Source organism: Maniola jurtina, chromosome 13, assembly GCF_905333055.1.
Source record: "Maniola jurtina chromosome 13, ilManJurt1.1, whole genome shotgun sequence".
Lineage (NCBI taxonomy): Eukaryota > Metazoa > Arthropoda > Insecta > Lepidoptera > Nymphalidae > Maniola > Maniola jurtina.
In genome coordinates, this window is record NC_060041.1 from 4,537,689 (window position 1) to 4,554,036 (window position 16,348).

At 35.2% G+C, this 16,348-nt stretch overlaps 1 protein-coding gene across 1 annotated transcript; it reads left to right on the forward strand.

Annotated features, from left to right (window-relative positions):
- Positions 1-856: 856 nt before the first annotated feature.
- Positions 857-15,751, forward strand: LOC123870775 (alpha-tocopherol transfer protein-like). Its single transcript, XM_045914184.1, has 6 exons — positions 857-1,156; positions 11,665-11,818; positions 12,455-12,569; positions 13,103-13,237; positions 13,784-13,997; positions 14,986-15,751. Exons 1-6 carry the CDS (start codon positions 1,009-1,011, stop codon positions 15,138-15,140), a joined length of 921 nt encoding a protein of 306 aa, XP_045770140.1. The 5' UTR covers positions 857-1,008; the 3' UTR covers positions 15,141-15,751.
- Positions 15,752-16,348: the final 597 nt, after the last annotated feature.

The following is a 16,348-nucleotide window of genomic DNA, read 5'->3' on the forward strand; positions in this document are numbered from 1 at the left end:
AGGTAATAAAGATGTAAACAATCTTACGTCAAAGTATAAAGTCTAGTTTTTTTATATATTTTCTTCGCAATAGTATTAGAAATCACGTCATGCATTGCCAGACACTTCTAATTAATCATCAATGCGAATAACCGAGCGCATGTGGCTCACACTGCTTTGTAAGTTATCATTTCATTATCCTTCTGAGTTGTATTTTTAATCGACTTCAAAAAAAGGAGTAGGTTCTCAATTCGTCGGAATCTTTTTTTTTTAATGTATGTTCACCGATTAATCAAAGACCCCTGAACCGATTTGGAATTGGGATTTCTTCAAGAAAATCAAAAAGTTCCCACAGGATTTTGTAAAACATAAATCCACGCAGATGAAGTCACGGGCTATATCTAGTTAATGATATGGGTGGTGATATAATTAATACAGCATAAAATGAGCAAGGCAATTTTGTTGCCACTAACAAGTTATAACACAAGTGTAAATTAAAAATTTATAACACCCCCGACAAGTGAAGGTTACAGTAACTAGAAAAGAGCTGATAACTTTCAAACGGCTGAACCGATTTTCTTGGATTATAGCTAAGAACACTCTCGATCAAGCCACCTTTCAAACAAAAAAAACTAAATTAAAATCGGTTCATTAGTTTAGGCGTTACGGTGCCACAGACAGATACACAGATACACAGACACACAGATACACACGTCAAACTTATAACACCCCTCTTTTTGGGTCGGGGGTTAAAAATAATAATTCATACATATTAATATTTACAAATTATGTAGGTAGGTCTTACAAAATTATATCTGAAGACACCTTGTATATGTTGAGATAGTTTTTACACACACACCGCGACATTTTTGCATCGCGCGTCGTACTGATATCTCACGTTTGTCTGAAGGGTAATAAAATATTAAAGTAAATCAGTGCCAGTTTGAGCTTTATGATTCATGGGTTCATTTTAAACTGTAGGCCTGTGTGCGATAGTCGTCCGAGCGTGGTGACGGAATTAATTAAATAATGGATCAAGTATTTGAATTTAAACCGGATACGAAACAGTTTATAAGAAAACAATATGATTTAGATAAACAAGAGAGAATCGAGGAGGCCATAATAATTTTAAGGGATTGGCTGAATAAACAAGCTCATATGGTTAGGAAAGAATATTGTAAGTACCTATTTATTACTTTTACTTTATTTTCGTTTAAGTACCTGCCTATTTATTTGTTTTAACTCTGATCCAAGGACGAACCTTGGATATTGCGTGGGTTGGCTTGCCATTCTTTTGACTAAATGTGAATGTGTTAAATCCATATCATAATAAAAATATTTTTCGTGAAATGTTCAAATGGTAGTGAAAACCACTCTAAGAAATTAAGAAAAAATAAAAGTCCTGCCTATTTATTAATATGCTATAATTATATATTAAGCTCATATTATGGTTATTTGAACAGTACCATAACTGAATCACACGTTTTTAAAATATTAATTGTTTGTCTGTTTGGTCTGTTTGAACGGAAACTTTTTGATCTTCAAAATTGATTGTTTGATCTTCGGAACGGCTGAACCTGTTTTAACGGGACTTTTAAATACAAGTAGAGGATTAACTAAGGAGTAACATAGGCTACTTTTTAACTGACTTTCAAAAAAAGTAGGAGTTGTGTTTTTCTACCTAGGTAGGTACACCGAAATCTCCGAGAATTCTGAACCGATTTGCGTAATTTTTAGGGTTCCGTGCCTCAAAAGGAAAAACGGAACCCTTATAGGATCACTTTGTTGTCTGTCTGTCTGTCTGTATGTCCGTCCGTCCGTCGTGTCTGTGAAGAAAAGACGTGTTCCAATTTTCAAAGTAAGGTAACTGTAGCAAGTGGAGTATCATATGAAAGGGATTTACCTGTACATTTTAAAACAGATTTTTATTTATTTTTAATCGGTAGAGAAATTTTGCGACAATTTCCCATAAAAAGTTTGTATTCCAACTTCTCAATCCTGATACTGCAAGGGACCTGCAAAACTTATGGGATTTAACTATTTCTTTTCCCTTAACAAAGTCGCGGGTATCAGCTAGTAAATATATAAATCTTTATAATAACCAATGGTACGGGCTACGGCTTACTTATTTACCTACGCAGTTAATCTAAACGCAGGCTCAGAATACATAATAGTATGTAGGTAGGTACAGGACCCAAGGTGCATTTAAATTAAGCCTCAATAGCTCAACGGTTATAGAAATGAGCTGAATTCCAAAAGGTCGGCGGTTCGGTTGGGGCGGACTCCTGGCACAAGCTTTACGCTTAGTTGGAGGAGAAAGGGTAATGTTAGTCATGATTAAAATGGCTAATATTCTTTTAAAAAAATTACTGCAGAGATGCCTAAATAAATGAATAAGTAATATTTAAGGGCGTTTGTGCACTCACTCGTATTCGATTCGTATTCGTTTTTGTAAAAATACGATTTGTAGTGGCCGAATTGTAATTGCACTAATTTGGTTAAATGAATACACAAGCGTATGTAGGTACGTTTTGTATGACGGCCACTTCGAATCGTATTTTAACGAAAATGAATACAAATCGAATACGAATGAGTGTAAAAATTCCTAACTAGTTAGGTACCGAGCTATTGAAAGAAGTCGGTTAAAAACCGACCACCCGCGACGTATTTCTTAATTTTATTTTCAATAAGTATAAGAAAATTTACTTGATTAACTCCTACAAATATTATAAATGCGAAAAAGTGTTTGTTTATTGGTTTGTCCTTCAATCACGCCGCAACGAAGCAACAGATCGACGTGATTTTATTGCACTGATATAGCTAAAGATCTAGAAAGTGGCATAATATAGGCACATAGGCATTAAACTATTATGTACGTCTACTAACGTAGGTACCTACGACATGCTGCGTTTTATCCCGGAAAGTGATACACTCCGTGGATTTCGATTTTGAAATCGAACGGGATATTAAAATCTAAATCCACGCGGACGAATTCACGGGCATTACCTAGTAAATAGATATCTAATTTTATAATGTATTGTCATAAATTTTATTATTTTGTTGTAGATAAGTATACTAATAACAACTAACTAGGTACAATGTATGGTGAACTTTGTTCCTAGTTAGATAAATAGGTACTTTTGATATGCAGTAGGTACAATATAAATTACGTGTGAAGGACGACACGTGGCCTCGTCAGAGTGAACTAGAGTGAGGGAACTGTCGTTTCGATCGAGAATCAACGATAGTATGTCAAATATTAGGCCATTGGATGACGTGAAATTGATGATTAAACGAACTTACCTGAAGTGAAGTTCTATCCCAATTATACGAGTTGCTTCGTCCGAAGAGATTAGGTATACATTGTAGTAATACGTCTAAGTATTGCCTTTCTACCACTTGTTTGAAAGCAGAAAATCTGCACTTCTATTTTTTGTATTTTTTGTTGGTACCACTGGAGCGTTCCCATCTCATTTAGTTGAAAGCCTGCCTGGAACATTAATATTTCACTTATCAGGGGTCCTAGGGCTGGGAGGGACCTAATCTCTTCGGACGAAGCAACTCGTATAATTGGGATAGAACTTCACTTCAGGTAAGTTCGTTTAATCATCAATTATACCTCATTGCTTCGTCCTTTGAGATTAGGTATACATTGTAGATTTTGAAAGATAGTGAAATATTAAAACACTTCTAGGTTTAATAATATTGTATTTATATTATCAATTTTGACAAGCAAAATAAAGCCAAAAATAAATAAAAGATATTATCATAATTACGGTTACTTCATCCGTATTTAAGTAGATACTTAGTGATTTTTATAATCACTGTATTATAAGTAAAAATAAAATACTTTTAAAGCTGCTGATTCAAATTTATTTTACTTAAAATAAATTTTAATCAGCTGCTCAGTGTTCCAGATTGATTTATGAATAATAAATAATAATAAATAATAGGAGTGATAGAGCAATCTGATTAGATTGATCACATTGAATACCTCTACGATAAACTCTGGCACACAGCATAGAGTTGCCCACGCTAAGGCCGCTGTATTTCGTATTAGGTATATCAATATTGATACCTTTACTGTGAGCTGCGGAGGTAGCTGCATGCCTGACGGAATAAGCGAAAAAAAAAAATATAGAAGTATTATATTTTTATCCACTGACTGATACTGTTCGTAGATACCGATTTATGCGGACTCTTAAATCTTACTATTGTAATGGGGCATTTTTTTTTTTTTTTTTTTCGTAGGGGTTACATTCTATCGATGTATTCTAACAATGTTTCTGCTGGATAAAGTTATCTTCGGTGAATGTTTATTAGAAAGGAACATTTAGGCAAGGTTGAGCTGAATCTGGGTATGACGATCTTGTTAGGTCATGTATTTCGACTGATGTTTGTTAAATTAATATTATTATTAACAATTACACTACGTATCTAAATTAATTTTCAAAATATGGTTTGCACCTTATGTGTAATTATACCAGCATGAGTAATGTGACGTTAATCAAATATTCTAAATTCAAATTGTTATTTGGATTCCAATTAACAAAAATTCTAAAACTATGGACAGATCTCATGGTATAACAACATCAAATCTTGAGACTGGAGGACGATGAAAAAACAGACGTTACTCTCGAACCTAGGATCAACGATAGAGCTGAGCCATGGCTGTGTTTTATGAACCCATCAAGCTTATAGCCTGACCGGCTAATTCAGATAGACATTTTCATCGGAGTTGACGCTTCATAATATACAATATACCTTTATTTCAGGACACAGAGTTCGTTCTGTCGTGTGCACCTATTTTTTTTTTTTTTTTTTACAAAAAACTAACCCAACACCATCTTGCGAAGTTGATCATAATATATACAAAGATGACGGTGCTACGCTCCTCTCTACCTAGTAGTACCGTCTTGATAACTTCCATGCAACCAACATAATATGCAATCAACAGGGTGGCTGAAACAGATAATGCATTATCATTATGTCTAAATTGAATTTAGAACCGAACAGAGAAGGCTCTGAAATGGTGGAAACCAGGGTTTTTTTTTTTCTTTTTGCCAAAACCAACATGTGGTTGCCCTAAGGCTGGTACTATTTATTTAAATACATGTTCTTCTAGTTCCCGTTTCCCTTGATAAGATCTTCGTGACTCCGCATTTCGTTGTTTTTTAAACTAATGTATGAAGCGAACACAAATCTCCTGTGAGCTTCACAGCATAATTATAGATTTTGATATTCTCGTAAGAAGTGGACATCTAACTCCATCTATATAGTTAAATAGGAAAGAGAGCACTTTATTGTCTTACGCAATAAAATGCCTTTTTTTTTTTTTTTTTTTATAGATTCCATTTTCTGAAAACCTGAAAGTCCAAAAAAAAACAGTCAGTAATTTTAGCTACTTCATATGTTTGACAGATTCAAAACTAAACTCAGAATCCACTGGCCATCGGTGGTCTTCTCACAACGTGTCGCCCCTACCCTATATCGTTAGCATCCGAAAAAAAAATAATAATTCTAGACAGTCTATTTTGTCAAATAGGATTGACTGTCACTTCGATAGATTTTTACCATTATGTAAATAATCCTGCAAAGACTGTGCTGAATGCTGATGTGTCAATGCTGAGCTATCTTAGTGATTTGCATTACACAACAAGATATTTAAAACATCTTTCTGTCCGTTTTTGTAGGTGTACCGTATCTACTTACTAAATCGCGGGTAAGTCGCAGTAAGTCATTAACAACGAGTTTTGTATGTAAATTTAGCTCTTGATTGATTAAATATCATTTTTCTTCAGACGGGTCAAGGTATTTTTTTTTTTTTTTTTTAATCAGGTAATTGCAATATTTGCGCACAGTAGGTACTCGGGCTGTACAGCTCTTTTTTACATTGATGATAAATCTTAAGAACTCTAAAGTATTTATTGTTTGTAAAATAATTTTAGATAACCCTGATAACTTTTAAAAATCAACTATATCTTGTAAATATATGTTATGTATATACCTAGTTGACAAGTAACCCAAAAATCTGAGTAAATACATAAATCACCGGCTTTAGTACTCGTAGTTTTGTAAAGACGAGAGGCGGAAAGTATATTCAGACCAAAATAGTAAACCATTAAATTGGAATAATTCTCGTTCATTTTAAATCGTAGATACTTTCTATAGATAGGTAGTAAAATCTTTTATAACTCCTAAGAAATAAATCTAACGTGGCCATCCAACTATTCATTGATGTAGCTGTAATTGACCTTAATGTTGTTATGTAAGCACCCACTTTAAGAATTTTTCGTTTAAGAATTTTAGACTTATTATAAGTCTGTTATTTCCATTGGATTTATAATAAAAAATGAAAAGAAGGAAACGATCCTTCACACGAATCACATTGTGATAAGTATAACTTCACTAAACATAAAGTCTATGATATTATATTCAGATGATAGGAGACATGCTGGGTCGTGAGATTAAGATACTGGTTTTAGAAATGGAATCCCGTATCCTCTTACCCACAATAGTATGACTGGGTCATAAATTAATTGCCATTAGTCCTAAAAGTAGAATGAACGTTCCTGCGGAACGTACCGGGTGCAGCGACGAGGGTCCCCGGTGACACTGCCAGAGCCAGCGGCGCGGCGACTGTCACAGCTGCCGTGAGTGCGGTGACTTCGTGGGTTCGTACTTCGTATATAATCGTTGCTCCCGCTTGTTGTATTGCCGGGAGCGGATGCTCCTGGTTTAAAGTCTGGATAGGAGCCGGTGTCGGCTTCTGCGTTGCAGGAGGTTTTCTTGCGGGTGGGATTATTCATATCTTGGCACCGGATCATAATATTACAAGCCCGAATGTATCGGCTAGCTTCACGCTGTATAAGACACAGTCTATTTCTGTATGAGCTGATCTTTAATATTTTTCTTTATTAAAAAAGAATATGAAGTTTTTTCTTGTCATAGATTCGTTGTGCTGGGTATCGCACATCAGTCTGGCTGGATCTTTAATAATAATTAATTTACGGACTGATCACTTTATTCTAAAGAGAAAAAATGAGTGAGAGCTTCCTCATGAGCATATCCGATAAAGCGAAGCGAAGACTAGTTTTTTCTTGACGATGGCTTAATTTTATGGTTGACGTGCTTGGCTGCGTTTCGACAACAATCATTGGCACTAACTCAGGTTCGAGTTGTAATCCGTCTGTACAATGGTATTTTAAACCATCTACCCTTAACTTTTCTATCAGTAGCGAAAGGGTACATCCTTATTAGAAGACCGCAACATAAATGTATAAACTATATGAAGGTATGAAGAAGGTATTTAATATGTGTAAATCTCAAATGATCTCATTTTTACTCGATAATAGCACTTGATATCTCATGATTCATGTAGACACATTTCATTCACAAATAATAATCAAAGTAAAGGTAATAATATTCCTTTTTAAATGTATTCCATCACGATAATATTTTCAAAGCTTTCGGAATTCCAAATGATGTGAAGGTAACATCCCCATGAGATGTACACAACACCGATTGGAAATTGATATCATTCCATTAGTCTGATACGGAAATAGTCCTAATAACTATTCACAATATCATTAGTAATAGGTAATGTTTTACTGTAAATACCTTCATGGTCTGGGCTTCCAAATGACGTGAAGGTTACATCCCCATGAGATGTACACAGCACTATTGGAAAGTGATGTCATATCATCACCAGTGTGATACGGAAATATCAGCATTTCACTGTTAAATACCTTCATGTTCCGGGATTCCAATTAACGTGAAGGTCACATCCCCACAAGATGTACACAACACAATAGGAAAGTGATGTCATATTCTCAGTGTGATACGGAAATAGTCCTTGCAACTATTCACAATATCCTAAGAAATAAATAACATTTCACTGTAAACACCTTCATGTTCCGGGATTCTAATTGATGTGAAGGTCACATCCCCACAAGATGTACACAACACAATAGGAAAGTAATGTCGTATTTTATTAGTGTGATATGGAAATAATCCTAGCAAATTTTCACAATATCCTTAGAAGTAGGCAACATTTCACTGTAAATACCTTTTTATTTCGGGATTCCAAGTGACGTATCATATATATCATATCACTAGTTTGATTCGTAAACAGTCCCAGAAGCTATTCATAATATGTTTAGAATTAGGTAACACGTCTTCACTGAAATACCTTATGGTCCGGAATTCCAAATCACGTGAAAGTAACATCGCCATGTTGTCATATGTCAAGGTAACATCGCAATGCACAAAACATTAATTGCATAGTGATATCATATCACCAGACACTATTATAATAAAACCTTATAACATAAAAATATGTAACAAATAAATAAATAAATAAATCACTATCGTTTTGGTGACTACGCTTTTGTAACGTTTTTTAAAACTTGAATAACGTGGTGATCGGCGAGGCACTAAAACGCGAATGAGATGGGAACGCTCCAGTGGTACCAACAAAAAATACAAAAAATAGAAGTGCAGATTTTCTGCTTTCAAACAAGTGGTAGAAAGGCAATACTTAGACGTATTACTACAATGTATACCTAATCTCAAAGGACGAAGCAATGAGGTATAATCAAGGAAAAATAGGCGATTCATAGGCTACTTAGGCATCAAATTCAAAATAATATGTAGGTAAGCACCTACTTAGGTAACTGGGGCAATATAAACAGCCAGATTAACTTCATTTCAATCAAAAACTTCAATAAACTACACAATAAAAATAAACTCGATAGTAAAATCTACGTATTTACCATAATTTTATTGTACTAATTGCTTGCAGGTATGTAAAAATTGCAGTGCATGCCCATATATTAGGTCCATGTTAGGTAGGTTCTTACGTAATTAATTATCACATCATTGCTTGACAACCAGAAAGTGAATGACTATGAATAAATGACTTTGACTTTGAATTTGTACCTAAATGGATAATATGGCAATATGGCTGCCGACTTATAAGTAAGTACAATAACGCGACAGTGCTAAACTATTGCATCAATATTGATGAAATCATCACTACCCATGCACATACAAGTGTAAATTAAAAATTTATAACCCCCGACAAGTGAAGGTTACAGTAACTAGAAAAGAGCTGATAACTTTCAAACGGCTGAACCGATTTTCTTGAATTATAGCTAAGAACACTCGATCAAGCCACCTCCTATATCCTTGGGCATGCCGTACGGCATGCTTGTATGTGACGTCACGACATATCCATTCTGAGGTCAAGGAAAGCAACAAAATGTATCAAGTTCGGTATTAAATGAGAGGTCTCCTTTCGTAGATTCAGATACTTTGTAGGTATTTCTACGTTAGGAAAAATTAACCGTTGTTCCGTATTTTAAATATTCCTAAGGTTAAGATTAAGACGTAAACAACTTAGTATTTTTTCTGATAAATAAAATAATAACCTACACTTTTAATGAAACGGGGCGGTTAATGTACCTACATTATATTAATATATTATTTTTACAACTTTATATATTATAACTTATAGGTTCGTCTGTTTTAAACATATTATAGCAGCTTAGCACACTATTATAGACTACAGGCCCATGTTTAAAAATGGGTGGGTCATATGAACCACCAGGTGACGTATACAGGACGATATAAGAGCATAAAATAATAAGTTTCAGCACTATGCCGTCACTTGTAAGCTGTCCAACAGAGTGCTGGTGAGAATTGAAAAGTGCAGGTAGAGTGAGTACATTTTGGTCATATATTTTTGTACGGCATTTTTACCATCGATAGATCCATGAAAAATAATAAGAAAGCGCGCAGTGCCGTAAAAAAATGGTGCGCCACAAAGTCAGTAAATGTTTTGATTTTCTGACAATTTCCGGGGTAAATTTGGTCATTTAATTCTGTACGGCACTAGTTTCATACTGTTTCAATACAGCCTCTAATCCATTATTCCGCAACGCCGTACAAAAATCATGCGACAAGGGGAAAAAATTGAGGGTAGCAACCCCCTCTCTTTCCGTGGTCCGGGGGGTGATTTGAAACAACATAAAATTAATTTATTTTGAAAGTGTTTTATGCATAGATAATATTTTTTTACATGCCGTACATTTTCGTTGGTCCAAAGGTTTGTAGGGGATGTGGATATTATATACACACCCGTTCACTTCAGTTAGACGGCATAGTGATTTTATCATATTATCAATTGTTCTCTTCAAAAATATGTTAATGCCGTACAGTATCAGATGGCCATAAAGTACTACACCCTTAAAATGGTAGCGTCATTTTCATCAGCCTAAAAGATATGGTCTGCATTAAAATGTACGGCATAATTTTTTCCTAATTTATTTATCTTAATACTATTTAAAACAAGGGAAAAGCGTAGAAAATTGCTATATTTTATTAATCTATGAATATTTAAACTTTTGCAATAATTTGAAAAATTTCAGTTTTTGTATTTATCTATAATTTTTTTTAGAACAGTTTCTTTTGAACGGCAATACTATATAACAATAGTATTTTACACTATCATGTTAAAAAAAAAGTTGCCGTACAGAGTCAAATGATTTTACAGCTTTAAAAATTAAGTATACCATGAAATTAAGATAATTATTGATACACATTCAAATGAACACTAATTTTTTTACGGCATTATTTTTAATAGTACTTTTGAGTGCTAGATAATGTTTTGGAACCAAAGCCGTACTTTGTCAAATCACCCCCCGGACCACGGAAAGAGAGGGGGTTGCTACCCTCAATTTTTTCCCCTTGTCGCATGATTTTTGTACGGCGTTGCGGAATAATGGATTAGAGGCTGTATTGAAACAGTATGAAACTAGTGCCGTACAGAATTAAATGACCAAATTTACCCCGGAAATTGTCAGAAAATCAAAACATTTACTGACTTTGTGGCGCACCATTTTTTTACGGCACTGCGCGCTTTCTTATTATTTTTCATGGATCTATCGATGGTAAAAATGCCGTACAAAAATATATGACCAAAATGTACTCACTCTACCTGCACTTTTCAATTCTCACCAGCACTCTGTTGGACAGCTTACAAGTGACGGCATAGTGCTAAAAATTATTATTTTATGCTCTTATATCGTCCTGTATACGTCACCTGGTGGTTCATATGACCCACCCATTTTTAAACATGGGCCTGTAGTCTATTATAGCTAATACCTACTTTGACTTAACCAAAAGGACAGTTTTTATTCCGATAAACAATAAGATTATAGGCATCTTTTAGGTAAACGCGTCTCATTTTAGACCACATCATCACTTTTTATCAAGTGTGATTGTGGTTAAGCGCTTGCCTATGATGAATTAAAAAAAAAGAATTCCTTCCCTATTAATAACAGGTTTGATTTCATTAAAAAACTTATCTGTGTGATTCAATATGGATTTCAATTACATTAATTAGAATTAGGTACACGAGTCAAGTTCATATACTTAATTATTATATTGTAATATACGTTATAGCATATTCATATTTATCTTTGAAATAGGTAAGCTAACCTGTGCAAAGCCTAGGCGGGTCAATAAGAACTTCATTAATATAAGTACCAAGTTATATTTGGGACCAAGGCACACACACTGCTTAGTATCCGCTTCCATTTCCGACTTCATTTCTGTGAGGAAAGAGTATATTTTTATTTCATTAGTGTTAAGTAATTTCTTCATATTTTTTAATATTTTAAGCAAATGAATATCTGGAGAAGATTATAATTCACAGTAAAGGTTCCGTGGAAAGGGCAAAGATGAAATTGGACAAAATCGCAACATATCGATCTCTGTTACCACAGTTTTTCGAACCATTATCTGATCCCGCAAAATTACCCATGTTGGACAATGTGTAAGTATATATTTTACAGGCCGGCCGTACCAAACTAGGCTGAATTGATTTCTTCGCAAGAATCGAAGTCGATTTCCTCGACTCGACTTCGACTCGACTTTGTATGTACCGACTGGTAGATGGCCATAAGTGTGCGACGCGTGGACGTCTGTGTAATGTGCGAAAACCCTTTCTCCACGCTTATCGTTGTCGCTGATAGGTCAATTGCAAGCAAGAACTTCTCTCTCTATCCTCATTATTGAGGGTCGTGACCCCTTTCCATTGATTTGAGCAAGAACTTAGCGCTATTATTATACTACCTAAACACAATCGCAATAACCATTTGCCCTTGTAGTTTTTTTAGTGATTTAGTATTTTTCAAACCCGCAATGTATGGCGTGCAAAACTCGAGGTCAATGCCCCGATTTTGATGTGACATTGACCTCGTGGCACCTAATACGCTACGTTCGTTGACTACTATATTATTTGTAATCACTGCGTGCTACTGTTTGTTAATCCAAAATAAAATAAAATAGAGAGTAGAGACGATGGGTCATTCATAAACGATGGTTAATATAGATTTTACGGTTTTTTTTTAAATCTTTTAATTATAGGCTTTTAGATTTTACGGTTAGTAACAGAGATTTTGTCTTGTAGGCTTTCTGGATTTCTACCGAAACTCACTAAGGACCATTACAGGGTGTTTATGATGAAAATTTTGACCAAAAAGTTTGAGACAGGATTTTTTGATTACTATAGATACTTTGTTATGGTGAGTTATTTCAGAAATCCTTTTGATTCTGCAGCATTGGGCATAGGCAGCAGGACATTTTCATAATTTTTTGACTAAATAATACTTATTTAGTAGGTACACCAGATAAAGTGCAGTTGACTGTAGAGATGAAGTTCAGTAGTTTGTGTTTTAACCCCCGACCCAAAAAGAAAGGTGTTATAAGTTTGACGTGTGTATTTGTGTATCTGTATATCTATATATCTGTCTGTGGCATCGTAGCTCCTAAACGAATGAACCGATTTTAAATTAGTTTTTTTTTGTTTGAAAGGTGGCTTGATCGTGAGTGTTCTTAGCTATGCTATGACAAAGAAAATCGGTTCCGCCGTTTGAAAGTTATGAGCTCTTTTCTAGTATCTTATGTTGGTTTTGTGTCGGGGGTTTTTTAAATTTTGAGTTATAAAAAAGACGCGTCTCTGTTTTTTTTGTCTTGAGACTTAAAACATGTTTATTAATCAAATGCTCCTGGTAAGTAATTAAAGAATTAAAGAAGTGTTATTTGTTGTATTTTTCAGATTTGCGAGTATCTACTAGCTCAAGATTATTGTAACGGCATTTTGGTAGTGATCGATTACACAGAAACAAAAATTGTTGAAGTTATAAAAGCCATAAATATTATGGAGATGCACCAAGGTGTCGCAATCATAATGGTTAGTATAAGCACATAGGACATAGGGCTTATTAAGGTAGCCTTCCGTGGTTCGCGGCCTAAGTGACAGACGCATGGGATTTACTTGTGCTATAAGACCTACCTACCTGCCAAATTTCATAATTCTAGGTCAAAGGTTTTCTTGACAGACACGACAGACGGACAGACAGACAGACAGACATCAAAGTGATCCTATAAGAGTTCCGTTTTTCCTTTCGAGATACGGAACCCTAAAAATCTACAAAAAATACAACAATAATGTAGTTAGTACCTACCTACTTACGTGTAAACTTAGTTATTTAGCAAAATAAATCTCACTTTATTTCTTCTAGAAACATTATAAAATCTAAGTGAAGCTGTCACAGGGATGTTTTCAAGTAGTATAATAAAATTCTAACTGTACGATTTCTGTACCTACCTATAATAATATTGAATTGAAAATTTTAATCGAAGGAAATATTCAGTTTTTTTTTATGACTTGATTAGGAAATCATTATATCTATGGCAGTAAGACACATTAACCCTAATCAATCTGATCGAATTTCAGGATGGATTTGGCATGAGAATAAAAGGCATACATATCATAACACAGTCGAAAGCTATAGATACTTTGATCACATTGTTTAAACAGGTATTGAGTGCCAAAGTTGCTGAAAGAATTCAAGTCCATTTTAGCGTTGATGACTTACAGGAATACATACCCAAAGAAATTCTGCCACGGGATTATGGCGGCCAGGCTAAATCGTTATCTGAATTTGCTTGTAAGTATCTCCTTGTATTTATAACTAATGGTTCGCCCCCAAACTAAGCCGAACTAAGGGCCATAGCAGACATGATACTTTTAGCAACAGCGATCAGCGGTTAAATGGCTTTTGGGAAGCTCGATGCCACGATTGAACGCTCCACACCACGCAAATATTTTATTACAATCACCAGTTGCAGTGATCAAGTCGAGTTTTAACCCCCAACCCAAAAAGAGGGGTGTTATAAGTTCGACGTGTGTATCTGCATATCTGTGTATCTGTCTGTGGCATCGTAGCTGCCAAACTAAGGAAGCGATTTTAATTTAGTTTTTTTTTGTTTGAAAGATGGCTTGATCGAGAGTGTAAGAACACTCTCGATCAAGCCATCATTGGATTATTGGATTATAGCTAAGAAGCTATAATCCAAGAAAATCAGTTCAGCCGTTTGAAAGTTATCAGCTCTTTTCTAGCTACTGTAACCTTCATTTGTCGGGGGTGTTATAAATTTTAATATACAGCTGTATTTTATGTTACTAAGCTTAGGTGACTATGCCTGAGACTTCATACAGGCGTTTTTGACAGGGCAACGCTCTGCCACCGTCAGAGCAATTCTGCTAGAAACTTTGCAGTTATCTGTACTTTTTGTACAAAGCAACATGTTACATATAGCTCACAAATCTAATGAATAACAGCTTCATACTATCTTGTAAGCAGCTAAATGTTATGCCGATGGTTTCCATTTCACGCAATTAAGACACATAAACTATGCCTATGGTCTAAGATCTCAGTACCTATCGCCAGGTCTGTCTTATTTTCTAATAACAAAATGTGTGGGATAGAGTAGTGTTCGTAAGTGACTTTAGCGTTCGTATGTCTGTTAGCTTGAGCCAAGGGTCAATTTAAAGACATCAGCTGTATAGCACACATTTTGTTACTTAGAAAATAATGGCGGTACCGGGATCTTGCTCTAATATCGACTTCAATTTCCTTTATTATTAATTCACAGGTGTTTTAAAATCAACAATAGGATCCGAAAATAATATGAAATATTTGAAAGAGATGCAAAACGCTCGCATCGATGAAAACTACAGGCGTGAGGACAAACTCAACGATCAGTACTTGGGAATACCAGGGTCATTCCGGAAGCTAAATGTAGATTAAGTAAATAAAATCTAGTCATTTTAAGATCGTCGCAAATTCTTTTTGGCTTTGGCGTCATAGGCAAACAAGTATTGCCACGACTTTGGCAGTAATAAAATAATTATTTATTAGATAGATAGTTAAATCAATTTATGAAAGTCATTATCCAGTGGTCTTCCATTTGATTTTATTTGTTTTCATGAACCCAACTTAAGTACATAATGGTATATAATGGTATATGGAGTCAGATTACATGAATCTCTTTCCATTTACATTGGGGGGGGGGGGGATGTTACACTATCAATACCTGGTATCGCAGGATTTTAAGAACATTCGGATACATTACATACATTCATACTGTCAATACCTACTATGAATATTTCCTCTACACAGGATCACGATATCGCATATGCGTGGTAATATTGATTGTGTAATAGGCCCCATAGTATTCTGAAGATTTTTGTACTGAGAATAATTTATCATGAATATCCTACTGTACGATAGATACCGGCGTAAAGGTTTAGTAACTTTATAGGTAAAGAGTAAAGATTGAAATGTATATGTATTCGGTATCTGGGTGGATTACTGGTGCTGGCAGTTGGAATACTCAAGTAGGAATAAATAGTACCTATTTGGTACCTATAAAGAGATTGGTGAGTCTACTGTGATGGATTTTTACAATAATTTGTGATACAGTAATTTTTATTGATTATTGTAACACAACAGCCACACCAGCTGGCGCTAATTATAGGTTAGAGAAATATAGATCGCGCCATACCATGTAACTTGCCAAGTTGAAACTAGATGGCGTTGACTATAGGTTGGCAAAAAAGTAAACGATGCTAGGGAGATTTTCCAACCCTACTATAAGACCCAGCCATAGGCAATGTTTATCAATCGAAAATCGAAAATCAATCGAAAATTGATTCACTAGTACGGATCACTTGACACACGAGGTCACCTTGTAGCCGCGCTTCCGACTTTCGCTTCCACTGCGTGGGTCGAATTGTATGGGACACGACTCTCTTAACCCCGTGTAAAAGTCGCGCTTCCGACGTTCGCTTTACCTGCGTGGGACGATCGTAAGGGACACGACTATCGTCGTCTAGTGGTGTGGTGCTTCCGACCTTTGCTTCCACTGCGTGGGACCTAGGTTAGGGACTCTACTCCGTAAAACCTAGAATAAATTCATTGTCTTCACGCAACGTTGCTGTTTGAATTGCTTCGGC